Source organism: Gorilla gorilla, chromosome 4 (genome assembly GCF_029281585.2).
Source record: "Gorilla gorilla gorilla isolate KB3781 chromosome 4, NHGRI_mGorGor1-v2.1_pri, whole genome shotgun sequence".
NCBI lineage: Eukaryota > Metazoa > Chordata > Mammalia > Primates > Hominidae > Gorilla > Gorilla gorilla.
In genome coordinates, this window is record NC_073228.2 from 179,753,555 (window position 1) to 179,771,223 (window position 17,669).

General features: G+C 50.3%; 2 protein-coding genes across 12 annotated transcripts; both read left to right on the forward strand.

Moving 5' to 3' along the window:
- Positions 1-1,507: 1,507 nt before the first annotated feature.
- Positions 1,508-13,305, forward strand: LOC129533402 (putative uncharacterized protein FLJ44672). Of its 11 annotated transcripts, none has more exons than XR_010134007.1 (11): positions 1,508-1,944; positions 2,038-2,270; positions 3,044-3,234; positions 5,299-5,356; positions 5,450-5,682; positions 6,457-6,647; positions 8,714-8,771; positions 8,865-9,097; positions 9,872-10,062; positions 12,129-12,186; positions 12,647-12,755. XR_010134007.1 is itself a non-coding variant. In XM_055386272.2 (11 exons), the coding sequence occupies exons 10-11, from the start codon at positions 12,184-12,186 to the stop codon at positions 13,072-13,074; spliced, it is 798 nt and encodes a 265-aa protein (XP_055242247.1). In that variant the 5' UTR covers positions 1,509-1,944; positions 2,038-2,270; positions 3,044-3,238; positions 5,299-5,356; positions 5,450-5,682; positions 6,457-6,647; positions 8,714-8,771; positions 8,865-9,097; positions 9,872-10,062; positions 12,129-12,183; the 3' UTR covers positions 13,075-13,305. The 11 variants fall into 11 exon arrangements, 10 of the variants coding, with proteins under 10 accessions (XP_055242247.1, XP_063563042.1, XP_063563041.1 ...); XM_055386272.2 differs by having other exon boundaries at positions 1,509-1,944; positions 3,044-3,238; positions 12,280-13,305; XM_063706972.1 differs by having other exon boundaries at positions 1,509-1,944; positions 6,457-6,651; positions 12,280-13,305.
- On the forward strand, positions 13,084-17,310 carry LOC129533569 (putative uncharacterized protein FLJ44672). Its single transcript, XM_055387101.2, has 2 exons — positions 13,084-13,093; positions 13,300-17,310. Exons 1-2 carry the CDS (start codon positions 13,084-13,086, stop codon positions 14,118-14,120), a joined length of 831 nt encoding a protein of 276 aa, XP_055243076.2. The 3' UTR covers positions 14,121-17,310.
- Positions 17,311-17,669: the final 359 nt, after the last annotated feature.

Below are 17,669 nucleotides of genomic sequence, written 5' to 3' on the forward strand. Positions count from 1 at the left end.
AGCTGGCCAGGTGTGGTGGCTCACACTGGTAATCACAACACTTTGGGAGGCTGAGGCAGGAGGATGGCTTGAGGCCAAGAGTTTGCAATAGGCCTTGGAAACAAAGGGGGAGTCACCATCCCTACAGAAAAATACATGAATTAGCCTAGTGTGGTGGCATGTTCCTGTAGTCCCAGCTAGTTGGGAGGCTGAGGTGGGAGGATCACTTGAGCCCAGGGAGGCTGAGACTGCAGTGAGTCATGATCAGGCCTCTGCACTCCAGCCTGGGTGACAGAGTGAGACCCTGTCTCAAAACAACAAAAAAGTAGCAGCTAACATCAACTGACCTTTTATACCAGGTGCCTATAGATATCATAGTTTAATTTCTTATAACTGTTTCTTATTTCACTTACCAACTCTGTCTTCAGTTACTCCCAGATTTTTACTGTGTTTGTGCAGATGACCTTTTGTTTAGATTGAATTGTCTCCCCAGAAGTAAGATTACTGTGAGACATGGTGAATGGACATTCTCATTACCCTTGATGTAAATTGACAGGGTTTTGGGTGCCTCCCAGCTATAATCTTAGCACTTTGGGAGGCTAAGAGAGGAGGATTGCTTGAGGCCAAGAGTTGGAGGAGGCAGTATGGCAGTATGGTGAGACCCTGTCTCCATTATTTTAAAAAATTGACAGGCTTTACCCTGGAAGGCTTATACACAATTTAAACACCCCTCATAGTATAAGAAAGTGCCCATTTCACTGCACCTTTGCCAGCACAGGGTATTATAATTTAGTAAGTCATTTTTTGTTTGATTATTTTAAATAGACAAAAGACCTCATGTTACTTTACTTGTCACATTTCAACATCTTTCCTCAGCTTATTAGCTCTATCTCTTTTCTGTCTGTAAATGGTTGTTGTTGTTTTGTTCTTTGAGACAGGGTCTTGCTCTGTCACCAGGCTGGACTGTAGTGGCATAATCATGCCTCGCTGCAGCCTTGACCTCCCAGGCTCAAACTTCAGCATTCCGAGTAGCTGGGACTACAAGTGTGCACCACCACTCCCAGCTAACTTTTTTCTTTTTTTTGGATAGAGACAGGGTCTCACTGTGTTGTCCAGACCGGTCTCTAGCTCCTGGCCTTAAGCAATCCTCCTGCATTAGCTTCTCAAATTGCTGGAATTTCAGGCATGAGCCACCATGCCTGGCCTGGGCTAGTCCTGTATTCTCTAGAGTTCTCTTTACTTTGCGCTAGCCAATCTCTCATTATGCTGTTCACCTGTTATAATGAATAATTCTCCGTATTAAATTTTACCACTTTAAACTTTTGAGTGGTTTATGCTTCCTGATTGGACTCTGACTAGTATGTTAGGAAGGGTCCCAGGAGATAAACCCACACAGATGGGATTTGGGCATAGGTTTGGTTTCCCAGGGGGCAGTGCTGAGCTCTTTGCCAGTGGGAAATGGGATGCTGGTGATTTCCAGGAAGTGACCTCACAGTGACTCAAGCTACCACTTACTGTTGATTGTGACAAAATGCCAGCTGAGGCACATGCCTTGGGAGCTAAGTGGTTGCTGCCCTTGACCACTATGAAGACTGGTGTGGGAAGGGTCGCTTTGGATGCACTTGAGCAGGGGTCCCCAACCCCTGAGCCATGGAGCCCTAGGGAGCCACACAGCAGGAGGTGAGTGGTGTCGAGTGAGGGAGTGAGGGAAGCTTCGTCTGTATTTACAGCCACTCCCCTTTGCTCACATTCCCGCCTGAGCTCTACCTTCTCAGATGAGCAGCAGCATTAGATTCTCATAGGAGAACGCACCCTGTTGTGAACCGTGCATGTGAGGGATCTAGGTTGCGCTGTCCTTATGAGAATCTAATACCTATTGATCTGTCACTTTCTCCCGTCACGCTCAGATGGGACCATCCAGTTGCAGGAAAACAAGCTTAACACGCCCACTGATTCTACATTATGGTGAGTTCTATAATTATTTTATTATATATTACAGTGTAATAATGGAAATAAAGTGCCTAATAAATGCAAATGTGCTTACATCTTTTGGCCCAGCTCCTACCTCCCGGCAGCCTCTCCAGGCCCAGAACTCTCTCCAGTCAGCGTCTACAGACCAAGCTCATGACTCACAATGGCCTATTTAGGCCCATACCCTACCTCACGGCAGTCTCCGCAGATGAGGCTACTGCCTCACAACAGCCTCCACAGGCACAGCTCCATCGTTACAATGGCCTCTTTAGACCCAGCTCCTGCCTCCCGGCCTTCTCTCCAGGCCCTGAACTTTCTCAGTAAGTTCAGGTAGTTGGGACTGTAGGTATACATGACGATACTTGGCTAATTTTTAAATTGTTTTGTAGACATGGGGTCTCACTTTGTTGGCCAGGCTGGTGTCAAACTAATGGCCTCAAGTGACCCTTCCACCCCTGCCTCCCATCCTAGAGGTATGTGCCACCACAAGGAGCACTTGTTCAATTTTCTAAAGAAAAAATTTCTAAAGTAAGGCTGTGGGATGATGGCAGGAAGATAAAAGAAAAACAGAAGAATAAGTTAAAATGACTTATTCACACATATTCTTTTGACAGCAAGAAGAACTTTTAGTATATACATTCCTTACAAACAAACAAAAGGCAGATAAACAATGTTGTATAGGAACTTCAACACACACTGTACAATATTCCCACTTTGCTGACATAAGTTATGGAAATTTCATGGTTTACTTGAGTGTCGCTACCAGTATTTTGCTTCTCTGATGATTTTTATCAACTTCCTCATCTGTTAACTTCTCTCCAAGGTATGTCATGTCACGACATACTGCCGCTGCACGAACATGGCCAGCGTCTTCCTATTCAACATGTAGAATGCTTTCCTAATTTCTCTTTTTACTCTCTGTCTTTGTGTTCTGCATTTTCCTTACTTTTATTGTCAGAAACTCCAGAAAGTCAATCGTACTAATTTATCACGATTTGCTTTATTAATTTATACTTTGCTTAGATGGAATTTTGCCCAACAGACCTCATTACAGTTTCTAACCTGTTGTATTTTGTTTTTTTTTCTGAGACAGGGTCTCCCTCTGTTGTCCAAGGCTGGAGTGTAGTAGTGCTATCGCAGCTGACCACAGCCTCAACCTTCCAGGCTGAAGCGATCCTCCCACCTCAACCTCCCACGTGGCTGAGACTACAGGTGCTTGCCACTATGCCCAACTAATATTTGGAATTTTCGTATACGTGGATTCCAGAGGGGTGACAGCGAAACGTGAGTAAGCATGGATTTTGGTATATGCAGAGATGGGGGGCTGGAACTAATTCTGTATACTGAGGGACGACGACTGTATATGTTTTTACAATTACGCTGTAGGATACATACTGTTGCATAGCCTTGAAAATAGTAATTTTTAATTGGTGGAATAATAATAATATTGATAAAAGTAGCAGCTGGCCAGGTGTGGTGGCTCACACTGGTAATCGCAACACTTTGGGAGGCTGAGGCAGGAGGATGGCTTGAGGCCAAGAGTTTGCGATAGGCCTTGGAAACAAAGGGGGAGTCACCATCCCTACAGAAAAATACATGAATTAGCCTAGTGTGGTGGCATGTTCCTGTAGTCCCAGCTAGTTGGGAGGCTGAGGTGGGAGGATCACTTGAGCCCAGGGAGGCTGAGACTGCAGTGAGTCATGATCAGGCCTCTGCACTCCAGCCTGGGTGACAGAGTGAGACCCTGTCTCAAAACAACAAAAAAGTAGCAGCTAACATCAACTGACCTTTTATACCAGGTGCCTATAGATATCATAGTTTAATTTCTTATAACTGTTTCTTATTTCACTTACCAACTCTGTCTTCAGTTACTCCCAGATTTTTACTGTGTTTGTGCAGATGACCTTTTGTTTAGATTGAATTGTCTCCCCAGAAGTAAGATTACTGTGAGACATGGTGAATGGACATTCTCATTACCCTTGATGTAAATTGACAGGGTTTTGGGTGCCTCCCAGCTATAATCTTAGCACTTTGGGAGGCTAAGAGAGGAGGATTGCTTGAGGCCAAGAGTTGGAGGAGGCAGTATGGCAGTATGGTGAGACCCTGTCTCCATTATTTTAAAAAATTGACAGGCTTTACCCTGGAAGGCTTATACACAATTTAAACACCCCTCATAGTATAAGAAAGTGCCCATTTCACTGCACCTTTGCCAGCACAGGGTATTATAATTTAGTAAGTCATTTTTTGTTTGATTATTTTAAATAGACAAAAGACCTCATGTTACTTTACTTGTCACATTTCAACATCTTTCCTCAGCTTATTAGCTCTATCTCTTTTCTGTCTGTAAATGGTTGTTGTTGTTTTGTTCTTTGAGACAGGGTCTTGCTCTGTCACCAGGCTGGACTGTAGTGGCATAATCATGCCTCGCTGCAGCCTTGACCTCCCAGGCTCAAACTTCAGCATTCCGAGTAGCTGGGACTACAAGTGTGCACCACCACTCCCAGCTAACTTTTTTCTTTTTTTTTGGATAGAGACAGGGTCTCACTGTGTTGTCCAGACCGGTCTCTAGCTCCTGGCCTTAAGCAATCCTCCTGCATTAGCTTCTCAAATTGCTGGAATTTCAGGCATGAGCCACCATGCCTGGCCTGGGCTAGTCCTGTATTCTCTAGAGTTCTCTTTACTTTGCGCTAGCCAATCTCTCATTATGCTGTTCACCTGTTATAATGAATAATTCTCCGTATTAAATTTTACCACTTTAAACTTTTGAGTGGTTTATGCTTCCTGATTGGCCTCTGACTACTATGTTAGGAAGGGTCCCAGGAGATAAACCCACACAGATGGGATTTGGGCATAGGTTTGGTTTCCCAGGGGGCAGTGCTGAGCTCTTTGCCAGTGGGAAATGGGATGCTGGTGATTTCCAGGAAGTGACCTCACAGTGACTCAAGCTACCACTTACTGTTGATTGTGATGAAATGCCAGCTGAGGCACATGCCTTGGGAGCTAAGTGGTTGCTGCCCTTGACCACTATGAAGACTGGTGTGGGAAGGGTCGCTTTGGATGCACTTGAGCAGGGGTCCCCAACCCCTGAGCCATGGAGCCCTAGGGAGCCACACAGCAGGAGGTGAGTGGTGTCGAGTGAGGGAGTGAGGGAAGCTTCGTCTGTATTTACAGCCACTCCCCTTTGCTCACATTCCCGCCTGAGCTCTACCTTCTCAGATGAGCAGCAGCATTAGATTCTCATAGGAGAACGCACCCTGTTGTGAACCGTGCATGTGAGGGATCTAGGTTGCGCTGTCCTTATGAGAATCTAATACCTATTGATCTGTCACTTTCTCCCGTCACGCTCAGGTGGGACCATCCAGTTGCAGGAAAACAAGCTTAACACGCCCACTGATTCTACATTATGGTGAGTTCTATAATTATTTTATTATATATTACAGTGTAATAATGGAAATAAAGTGCCTAATAAATGCAAATGTGCTTACATCTTTTGGCCCAGCTCCTACCTCCCGGCAGCCTCTCCAGGCCCAGAACTCTCTCCAGTCAGCGTCTACAGACCAAGCTCATGACTCACAATGGCCTATTTAGGCCCATACCCTACCTCACGGCAGTCTCCGCAGATGAGGCTACTGCCTCACAACAGCCTCCACAGGCACAGCTCCATCGTTACAATGGCCTCTTTAGACCCAGCTCCTGCCTCCCGGCCTTCTCTCCAGGCCCTGAACTTTCTCAGTAAGTTCAGGTAGTTGGGACTGTAGGTATACATGACGATACTTGGCTAATTTTTAAATTGTTTTGTAGACATGGGGTCTCACTTTGTTGGCCAGGCTGGTGTCAAACTAATGGCCTCAAGTGACCCTTCCACCCCTGCCTCCCATCCTAGAGGTATGTGCCACCACAAGGAGCACTTGTTCAATTTTCTAAAGAAAAAATTTCTAAAGTAAGGCTGTGGGATGATGGCAGGAAGATAAAAGAAAAACAGAAGAATAAGTTAAAATGACTTATTCACACATATTCTTTTGACAGCAAGAAGAACTTTTAGTATATACATTCCTTACAAACAAACAAAAGGCAGATAAACAATGTTGTATAGGAACTTCAACACACACTGTACAATATTCCCACTTTGCTGACATAAGTTATGGAAATTTCATGGTTTACTTGAGTGTCGCTACCAGTATTTTGCTTCTCTGATGATTTTTATCAACTTCCTCATCTGTTAACTTCTCTCCAAGGTATGTCATGTCACGACATACTGCCGCTGCACGAACATGGCCAGCGTCTTCCTATTCAACATGTAGAATGCTTTCCTAATTTCTCTTTTTACTCTCTGTCTTTGTGTTCTGCATTTTCCTTACTTTTATTGTCAGAAACTCCAGAAAGTCAATCGTACTAATTTATCACGATTTGCTTTATTAATTTATACTCTGCTTAGATGGAATTTTGCCCAACAGACCTCATTACAGTTTCTAACCTGTTGTATTTTGTTTTTTTTTTCTGAGACAGGGTCTCCCTCTGTTGTCCAAGGCTGGAGTGTAGTAGTGCTATCGCAGCTGACCACAGCCTCAACCTTCCAGGCTGAAGCGATCCTCCCACCTCAACCTCCCACGTGGCTGAGACTACAGGTGCTTGCCACTATGCCCAACTAATATTTGGAATTTTCGTATACGTGGATTCCAGAGGGGTGACAGCGAAACGTGAGTAAGCATGGATTTTGGTATATGCAGAGATGGGGGGCTGGAACTAATTCTGTATACTGAGGGACGACGACTGTATATGTTTTTACAATTACGCTGTAGGATAACGTACTGTTGCATAGCCTTGAAAATAATAATTTTTAATTGAGTGGAATAATAATAATATTGATAAAAGTAGCAGCTGGCCAGGTGTGGTGGCTCACACTGGTAATCGCAACACTTTGGGAGGCTGAGGCAGGAGGATGGCTTGAGGCCAAGAGTTTGTGATAGGCCTTGGAAACAAAGGGGGAGTCACCATCCCTACAGAAAAATACATGAATTAGCCTAGTGTGGTGGCATGTTCCTGTAGTCCCAGCTAGTTGGGAGGCTGAGGTGGGAGGATCACTTGAGCCCAGGGAGGCTGAGACTGCAGTGAGTCATGATCAGGCCTCTGCACTCCAGCCTGGGTGACAGAGTGAGACCCTGTCTCAAAACAACAAAAAAGTAGCAGCTAACATCAACTGACCTTTTATACCAGGTGCCTATAGATATCATAGTTTAATTTCTTATAACTGTTTCTTATTTCACTTACCAACTCTGTCTTCAGTTACTCCCAGATTTTTACTGTGTTTGTGCAGATGACCTTTTGTTTAGATTGAATTGTCTCCCCAGAAGTAAGATTACTGTGAGACATGGTGAATGGACATTCTCATTACCCTTGATGTAAATTGACAGGGTTTTGGGTGCCTCCCAGCTATAATCTTAGCACTTTGGGAGGCTAAGAGAGGAGGATTGCTTGAGGCCAAGAGTTGGAGGAGGCAGTATGGCAGTATGGTGAGACCCTGTCTCCATTATTTTAAAAAATTGACAGGCTTTACCCTGGAAGGCTTATACACAATTTAAACACCCCTCATAGTATAAGAAAGTGCCCATTTCACTGCACCTTTGCCAGCACAGGGTATTATAATTTAGTAAGTCATTTTTTGTTTGATTATTTTAAATAGACAAAAGACCTCATGTTACTTTACTTGTCACATTTCAACATCTTTCCTCAGCTTATTAGCTCTATCTCTTTTCTGTCTGTAAATGGTTGTTGTTGTTTTGTTCTTTGAGACAGGGTCTTGCTCTGTCACCAGGCTGGACTGTAGTGGCATAATCATGCCTCGCTGCAGCCTTGACCTCCCAGGCTCAAACTTCAGCATTCCGAGTAGCTGGGACTACAAGTGTGCACCACCACTCCCAGCTAACTTTTTTCTTTTTTTTTGGATAGAGACAGGGTCTCACTGTGTTGTCCAGACCGGTCTCTAGCTCCTGGCCTTAAGCAATCCTCCTGCATTAGCTTCTCAAATTGCTGGAATTTCAGGCATGAGCCACCATGCCTGGCCTGGGCTAGTCCTGTATTCTCTAGAGTTCTCTTTACTTTGCGCTAGCCAATCTCTCATTATGCTGTTCACCTGTTATAATGAATAATTCTCCGTATTAAATTTTACCACTTTAAACTTTTGAGTGGTTTATGCTTCCTGATTGGCCTCTGACTACTATGTTAGGAAGGGTCCCAGGAGATAAACCCACACAGATGGGATTTGGGCATAGGTTTGGTTTCCCAGGGGGCAGTGCTGAGCTCTTTGCCAGTGGGAAATGGGATGCTGGTGATTTCCAGGAAGTGACCTCACAGTGACTCAAGCTACCACTTACTGTTGATTGTGATGAAATGCCAGCTGAGGCACATGCCTTGGGAGCTAAGTGGTTGCTGCCCTTGACCACTATGAAGACTGGTGTGGGAAGGGTCGCTTTGGATGCACTTGAGCAGGGGTCCCCAACCCCTGAGCCATGGAGCCCTAGGGAGCCACACAGCAGGAGGTGAGTGGTGTCGAGTGAGGGAGTGAGGGAAGCTTCGTCTGTATTTACAGCCACTCCCCTTTGCTCACATTCCCGCCTGAGCTCTACCTTCTCAGATGAGCAGCAGCATTAGATTCTCATAGGAGAACGCACCCTGTTGTGAACCGTGCATGTGAGGGATCTAGGTTGCGCTGTCCTTATGAGAATCTAATACCTATTGATCTGTCACTTTCTCCCGTCACGCTCAGGTGGGACCATCCAGTTGCAGGAAAACAAGCTTAACACGCCCACTGATTCTACATTATGGTGAGTTCTATAATTATTTTATTATATATTACAGTGTAATAATGGAAATAAAGTGCCTAATAAATGCAAATGTGCTTACATCTTTTGGCCCAGCTCCTACCTCCCGGCAGCCTCTCCAGGCCCAGAACTCTCTCCAGTCAGCGTCTACAGACCAAGCTCATGACTCACAATGGCCTATTTAGGCCCATACCCTACCTCACGGCAGTCTCCGCAGATGAGGCTACTGCCTCACAACAGCCTCCACAGGCACAGCTCCATCGTTACAATGGCCTCTTTAGACCCAGCTCCTGCCTCCCGGCCTTCTCTCCAGGCCCTGAACTTTCTCAGTAAGTTCAGGTAGTTGGGACTGTAGGTATACATGACGATACTTGGCTAATTTTTAAATTGTTTTGTAGACATGGGGTCTCACTTTGTTGGCCAGGCTGGTGTCAAACTAATGGCCTCAAGTGACCCTTCCACCCCTGCCTCCCATCCTAGAGGTATGTGCCACCACAAGGAGCACTTGTTCAATTTTCTAAAGAAAAAATTTCTAAAGTAAGGCTGTGGGATGATGGCAGGAAGATAAAAGAAAAACAGAAGAATAAGTTAAAATGACTTATTCACACATATTCTTTTGACAGCAAGAAGAACTTTTAGTATATACATTCCTTACAAACAAACAAAAGGCAGATAAACAATGTTGTATAGGAACTTCAACACACACTGTACAATATTCCCACTTTGCTGACATAAGTTATGGAAATTTCATGGTTTACTTGAGTGTCGCTACCAGTATTTTGCTTCTCTGATGATTTTTATCAACTTCCTCATCTGTTAACTTCTCTCCAAGGTATGTCATGTCACGACATACTGCCGCTGCACGAACATGGCCAGCGTCTTCCTATTCAACATGTAGAATGCTTTCCTAATTTCTCTTTTTACTCTCTGTCTTTGTGTTCTGCATTTTCCTTACTTTTATTGTCAGAAACTCCAGAAAGTCAATCGTACTAATTTATCACGATTTGCTTTATTAATTTATACTCTGCTTAGATGGAATTTTGCCCAACAGACCTCATTACAGTTTCTAACCTGTTGTATTTTGTTTTTTTTTTCTGAGACAGGGTCTCCCTCTGTTGTCCAAGGCTGGAGTGTAGTAGTGCTATCGCAGCTGACCACAGCCTCAACCTTCCAGGCTGAAGCGATCCTCCCACCTCAACCTCCCACGTGGCTGAGACTACAGGTGCTTGCCACTATGCCCAACTAATATTTGGAATTTTCGTATACGTGGATTCCAGAGGGGTGACAGCGAAACGTGAGTAAGCATGGATTTTGGTATATGCAGAGATGGGGGGCTGGAACTAATTCTGTATACTGAGGGACGATGACTGTATATGTTTTTACAATTACGCTGTAGGATAACGTACTGTTGCATAGCCTTGAAAATAATAATTTTTAATTGAGTGGAATAATAATAATATTGATAAAAGTAGCAGCTGGCCAGGTGTGGTGGCTCACACTGGTAATCGCAACACTTTGGGAGGCTGAGGCAGGAGGATGGCTTGAGGCCAAGAGTTTGTGATAGGCCTTGGAAACAAAGGGGGAGTCACCATCCCTACAGAAAAATACATGAATTAGCCTAGTGTGGTGGCATGTTCCTGTAGTCCCAGCTAGTTGGGAGGCTGAGGTGGGAGGATCACTTGAGCCCAGGGAGGCTGAGACTGCAGTGAGTCATGATCAGGCCTCTGCACTCCAGCCTGGGTGACAGAGTGAGACCCTGTCTCAAAACAACAAAAAAGTAGCAGCTAACATCAACTGACCTTTTATACCAGGTGCCTATAGATATCATAGTTTAATTTCTTATAACTGTTTCTTATTTCACTTACCAACTCTGTCTTCAGTTACTCCCAGATTTTTACTGTGTTTGTGCAGATGACCTTTTGTTTAGATTGAATTGTCTCCCCAGAAGTAAGATTACTGTGAGACATGGTGAATGGACATTCTCATTACCCTTGATGTAAATTGACAGGGTTTTGGGTGCCTCCCAGCTATAATCTTAGCACTTTGGGAGGCTAAGAGAGGAGGATTGCTTGAGGCCAAGAGTTGGAGGAGGCAGTATGGCAGTATGGTGAGACCCTGTCTCCATTATTTTAAAAAATTGACAGGCTTTACCCTGGAAGGCTTATACACAATTTAAACACCCCTCATAGTATAAGAAAGTGCCCATTTCACTGCACCTTTGCCAGCACAGGGTATTATAATTTAGTAAGTCATTTTTTGTTTGATTATTTTAAATAGACAAAAGACCTCATGTTACTTTACTTGTCACATTTCAACATCTTTCCTCAGCTTATTAGCTCTATCTCTTTTCTGTCTGTAAATGGTTGTTGTTGTTTTGTTCTTTGAGACAGGGTCTTGCTCTGTCACCAGGCTGGACTGTAGTGGCATAATCATGCCTCGCTGCAGCCTTGACCTCCCAGGCTCAAACTTCAGCATTCCGAGTAGCTGGGACTACAAGTGTGCACCACCACTCCCAGCTAACTTTTTTCTTTTTTTTTGGATAGAGACAGGGTCTCACTGTGTTGTCCAGACCGGTCTCTAGCTCCTGGCCTTAAGCAATCCTCCTGCATTAGCTTCTCAAATTGCTGGAATTTCAGGCATGAGCCACCATGCCTGGCCTGGGCTAGTCCTGTATTCTCTAGAGTTCTCTTTACTTTGCGCTAGCCAATCTCTCATTATGCTGTTCACCTGTTATAATGAATAATTCTCCGTATTAAATTTTACCACTTTAAACTTTTGAGTGGTTTATGCTTCCTGATTGGCCTCTGACTACTATGTTAGGAAGGGTCCCAGGAGATAAACCCACACAGATGGGATTTGGGCATAGGTTTGGTTTCCCAGGGGGCAGTGCTGAGCTCTTTGCCAGTGGGAAATGGGATGCTGGTGATTTCCAGGAAGTGACCTCACAGTGACTCAAGCTACCACTTACTGTTGATTGTGATGAAATGCCAGCTGAGGCACATGCCTTGGGAGCTAAGTGGTTGCTGCCCTTGACCACTATGAAGACTGGTGTGGGAAGGGTCGCTTTGGATGCACTTGAGCAGGGGTCCCCAACCCCTGAGCCATGGAGCCCTAGGGAGCCACACAGCAGGAGGTGAGTGGTGTCGAGTGAGGGAGTGAGGGAAGCTTCGTCTGTATTTACAGCCACTCCCCTTTGCTCACATTCCCGCCTGAGCTCTACCTTCTCAGATGAGCAGCAGCATTAGATTCTCATAGGAGAACGCACCCTGTTGTGAACCGTGCATGTGAGGGATCTAGGTTGCGCTGTCCTTGTGAGAATCTAATACCTATTGATCTGTCACTTTCTCCCGTCACGCTCAGGTGGGACCATCCAGTTGCAGGAAAACAAGCTTAACACGCCCACTGATTCTACATTATGGTGAGTTCTATAATTATTTTATTATATATTACAGTGTAATAATGGAAATAAAGTGCCTAATAAATGCAAATGTGCTTACATCTTTTGGCCCAGCTCCTACCTCCCGGCAGCCTCTCCAGGCCCAGAACTCTCTCCAGTCAGCGTCTACAGACCAAGCTCATGACTCACAATGGCCTATTTAGGCCCATAGCCTACCTCACGGCAGTCTCCGCAGATGAGCCTACGGCCTCACAACAGCCTCCACAGGCACAGCTCCATCGTTACAATGGCCTCTTTAGACCCAGCTCCTGCCTCCCAGCCTTCTCTCCAGGCCCTGAGCTTTCTCAAGTCGACCTCACCAGGCCCAGCTCATGCTTCTTTGCAGCCTCTCCAGGCCCAGCTCCTGCATCTTGGTGGCCCCTCCAGGCCCAGCCTCTGCCTCCCGTCAGCCTCTACAGTCCCAACATCTGCCTCACAGCAGATTCTTCAGGCCCAGCATCTGCCTCACTGTGGACCCCCCAAGCCAAGCTCCCAACCTTTCAGCAGCTTCTACACACCCAGCTCCTGCCACCCAGTGGCCTCTTTAGGCCAAGCTCATGCTTCACAAGGGCCTTTCCAGGCCCAACTTTTATCTCATGGCAACCTTCCCTGGCCAGATTCCTGCCTGTCTCCCAGCAGCCTAGACAGGCCCAGGTCTTGCCTCACACTGGCCTCTCTACATCCAGCTCTTGCCTCACGGTGGCCTCTCCAGGCCCAACTCCTGTCCCAGAACGTCATCTCCGGGCCCAAAACTTACTCAAGTCAGACTCTCTAGTCCCAACTGCTGCCTCCTGGTGGCCTATGAAGGCCCAAAATCTCCTCAAGTTGACCTCTCCAGGCCCAGCTCCTGCCTCGCAATTGCCTTTGTAGGCCAAGATCATGCTGCGAAGTGCCCTTTCCTAGCCTAACTTTTGCTTTTTGACGCATACTCCAGTTCCAAAACTTCCTCCAGTCAGCCGGTCCAGGCCAAGCTCTTCCTCCCAAAGGCTTCTGCAGGCCAAAATCATCCTGAAGTCACCCTCTGCAGGTCCAGCTCCTGCCTCCAAATGCTGTGTAGGCCAAGCTAATGCCTCACAGCACACTTTCCAGGCTGAGCGTTGCCTTTTGTGCATCCTCTCCAAGCCCTGAACTTACTCCAGTCGGCCTCTCCAGGCCCAGCTCTTCCTCTCGGCGGCCTCTGCAGGCCCAGACTGTCGTCAAGTCGGCCTGTCCAGGGCCAGCTCCTGCCTCCCGGCGGCCTCTACAGGCCCAAGTCGTACTCAAGTCGGCCTCCCCAGGCCCAGCTCCGGCCTCTCGGTGGCTTCTCAGGGTGCAAAAGTTCCTTGAGTCAGCCTCTCCAGGCCCAGCTCCTCCTGCCTCCCAGTGGCCTTTCGGCCCAGCCCAGCTCATGCCTCTGGTGGCCTTCCCAGGCCCCGCTTTGGACTTTCAGTGGCCTCTGCAGGCCTCGACAAGGCCCGGCCTCCTGCCTCCCGAAGACCTGCACAGGCCCAGCCTCTGCCTCACAGCGGACTCTCCACACCCAGCTAGCTCTCGCCTCACTGCAGCCTCCCGAGTCCAAAGCTCCTGCCTCTCGGCCGCTTCGGCAGGCCCAGCTCCCGCCTGCCAGTGGCCTCTTCAGGCCCATGGGGTTCATTCCTCACAACAGCCTTTCCAGGCCCAGTTTTTCCCTTCCAGCGGCCTCTCCAAGCTCAGAACCTCCTCAAGTCGGCCTCTCCAGACCCACTTGCACCCTCCGGGCATCCTCTCCGGGCCAAGCTCCTCTTCCTGGCTGCGTCTCCAGGCCCGACTCCTGCCTGTCAACAACCTCTTTGGACTCAGTGCCTACCCATCTCCTGGCGTCCTTGGTCGGCCCACAGCTTCCTCAAGCCAAGCTCCCCAGGCCCAGGTCAGGCCTCACGGTGCCCCCTCCACGATGAGCTCCTGCCCTCTGATGGCACCTGCAGGCCCCAAATGGTCTCCGGTCGGTGGGCTCCTCCACGCCAAGCTTGGGCCTCCCGGCGACCTCTGCAGGCCCAAGTTGTCCTGAAGTGGGCATCTCCCAGCCATGCCTCCCAGCAAGTAAGCAAGCTCTTTTGGCTCAACTCCTGCCCAGCTCCCAACCGCCTTTGTAGGCCCTGAACTTTCTCCAGCCAAGTTTTTCGGGCCTAATTCCTGCCGCCCGGTGGCCTGTACGGCCCAGCAATGGTTGGAGAACGGCCTCTGCAGGCCCCGCCCTTGCCTCCCAGGGGCCTCTCCAGGCCCAGCTCTTGCCCCCACGGTGGCCTCCCGGGGCCAAGTCCCTGCCTGCCTCCCAGCAGCCCGCGTGCAGCCCAGCTCCTCCCTCACGGTGGCCTGTTGATGCCCATGCCTCTGGTACCCTGCCCAGAGGCATGAGCCCCTGCCACACACTGGCTCCTCCCACGCTGAGAGAGGTCAGCGTGAGCCCTTGCCTCACACCGGCCCCTCCCACGCTGAGAGAGGTCAGTGTGAGCCCTTGTCTCACACCGGCCCCTCCCACGCTGAGAGAGGTTAGCGTGAGCCCCTTGCCTCACACCGGCCCCTCCCAGGCTGAGAGAGGTCAGCGTGAGCCCTTGCCTCACACCGGCCTCTCCCATGCTGAGAGAGGTCAGTGTGAGCCCTTGTCTCACACCGGCCCCTCCCACGCTGAGAGAGGTCGGCGTGAGCCCTTGACTCACACCAGCCCCTCCCACGCTGAGAGAGGTCAGCCTGAGCCCCTAGCCTCACACCGGCCCCTCCCACGCTGAGAGAGGTCAACGTGAGCCCCTTGTCTCACACCGGCCCCTCCCACGCTGAGAGAGGTCAGCCTGAGCCCCTAGCCTCACACCGGCCCCTCCCACGCTGAGAGAGGTCAACGTGAGCCCCTTGTCTCACACCGGCCCCTCCCACGCTGAGAGAGGTCAACGTGAGCCCCTTGCCTCACACCGGCCCCTCCCACGCTGAGAGAGGTCAACGTGAGCCCTTGCCTCACATCGGCCCCTCCCACGCTGAGAGAGGTCAGCGTGAGCCCCTAGCCTCACACCGGCCCCTCCCACGCTGAGAGAGGTCAGCGTGAGCCCTTGCTTCACACCCGCCCCTCCCTCGCTGAGAGAGGTCAACGTGAGCCCTTGCCTCACACCGGCCCCTCCCAGGCTGAGAGAGGTCAGCCTGAGCCCCTTGCCTCACACCGGCCCCTCCCAGGCTGAGAGAGGTCAACATGAGCCCTTGCCTCACACCGGCCCCTCCCAGGCTGAGAGAGGTCAGCCTGAGCCCCTTGCCTCACACCGGCCCCTCCCAGGCTGAGAGAGGTCAGCCTGAGCCCCTTGCCTCACACCGGCCCCTCCCAGGCTGAGAGAGGTCAACGTGAGCCCTTGCCTCACGCCGGCCCCTCCCAGGCTGAGAGCGGTCAGCCTGAGCCCCTTGCTTCACACCGGCCCCTCCCACGCTGAGAGAGGTCAACGTGAGCCCTTGCCTCACACCGGCCCCTCCCAGGCTGAGAGAGGTCAGCGTGAGCCCTTGCCACACATTGGCTCCTCCCACGCTGAGAGAGGTCAGCCTGAGCCCCTTGCCTCACACCGGCCCCTCCCAGGCTGAAAGAGGTCAGCGTGAGCCCTTGCCTCACACCGGCCCCTCCCAGGCTGAGAGAGGTCAACGTGAGCCCCTTGCTTCACACCGGCCCCTCCCAGGCTGAGAGAGGTCAACGTGAGCCCTTGCCTCACACCGGCCCCTCCCAGGCTGAGAGAGGTCAGCGTGAGCCCTTGCCTCACACCGGCCCCTCCCACGCTGAGAGAGGTCAGCCTGAGCCCCTTGCCTCACACCGGCCCCTCCCAGGCTGAGAGAGGTCAATGTGAGCCCTTGCTTCACACCGGCCCCTCCCACGCTGAGAGAGGTCAGCGTGAGCCCCTGCCTCAACAGGCCACCGTGAGGGAGGAGCAGGGTCGCACGCGGGCTGCTGGGAGGCAGGCAGGGACTTGGGCCTGGGGGGTCGCCGTGGGGCGAGAGCTGGGCCTGGAGACACCCCTGGGAGGCAACAGCGGGGCCTGCAGACGCTCGCCTCCAGCCGGAGCTGGGACTGTTCAGGTACTGGGAGGCGGGATGTGGCTCTGAAGAGCTTGGTTGCAGAAACCTCGGGGTCTACAAACGCAGGCGGGAGCTGAGCCAAAAAAGCTTGTTTGCTGGGAGGCGGGAGATGCAGCCAGGAGAAACAGCTGTGCCTGCAGAGGCCGCCATGTGGGAGGCGGAGGCCGGGCCTCCTCAAATCGGCCGGGCCTCCTCAAATCGGCCTCTCCAGACCCACTTGCAGCCTCCCGGCGTCCTCTCCGGGCCCAGCTCTTCCTCCCGGCTGCGTCTCCAGGCCGGACTCTGGCCTCCCAACAATGTCTTTGGACTCAGCTCCTGCCCAGCTCCCAGCGGCCCTGGTAGGCCCACCACTTCCCGAAGCCAAGCTCCCCAGGCCCAGCTCAGGCCTCACGGTGGCCTCTCCAGGCTCAGCTCCTGCCCTCCAATGGCATCTGCAGGCCCCAAACGGCCTCCGGTCGGTGGGCTCCTCTAGGCCCAGCTGGGGCCTCCCGGCGGCCTCTGCAGGCCCAAGTCGTCCTCAAGTCGGCCTGGAATTGGGCCTGGAAGAGCAGCAAGTCGGCCTCCCCGGGCCCAGCTCCTCCTGCCTCCCAGTGGCGTCTTTTGGCCCAGCCCAGCTCATGGCTCTCGGCGGCCTTCCCAGGCCCCGCTTTTGACTTTTGGCGGCCTCTTCAGGCCCAGAACTTGACCTCCAGTCGGCCTTTGCAGGCCCGGCCTACTGCCTCTCAAAGGCCTGCACGGGCCCGGACTCACAGCGGACTCACAGCGGACTCTCCGTGCCCAGCTAGCTCTCGCCTCACTGCGGCCTCCCGAGTCCAAAGCTCCTGCCTCTCGGCCGCTTCGGCAGGCCCAGCTCCCGCCTGCCAGTGGCCTCTTTAGGCCCAGCTCATTCCTCACAACGGCCTTCCCAGGCCCCGTTTTTCCCTTCCGGCAGCCTCTTGGCCTCTAATTTGTTTATCTTTTGTGTATAAATCCCAAAATATTGAATTTTGGAATATTTCCACCATTATGTAAATATTTTGGTAGGTAATTTATTTGGAGTGAGTTTCTGCACCAAGCCCGAATTTTTGATTTTATTTTCCTTATTATTTGGTGTTAAACAGGTTTAATGACGGTCATGGCAACTTTTTGGCACAATGAAAAATATCGCCCATGATCAACGTGTTCTGTTCTGGGGAAGGGGGCAAAGGCAGGGTGAATCACTTTCTTAAAAAGTATAGCTCAAGTTGGGAGTGCAGAGGGAATGGGGAGAAAACCCTCCCGCTGCCTGTGTCGAAGTGCAGGAGCCCCCACCCCCATACTCACCTGAGTCCAGCCCCTCTGGGGAAAGAAGGGGTGCATGAACTCCCCCTAGTCCACAGGCACCTCCCTGTGGCCCAAGGCCCTCTTCACACTCCATCTTGTAGCCCCAA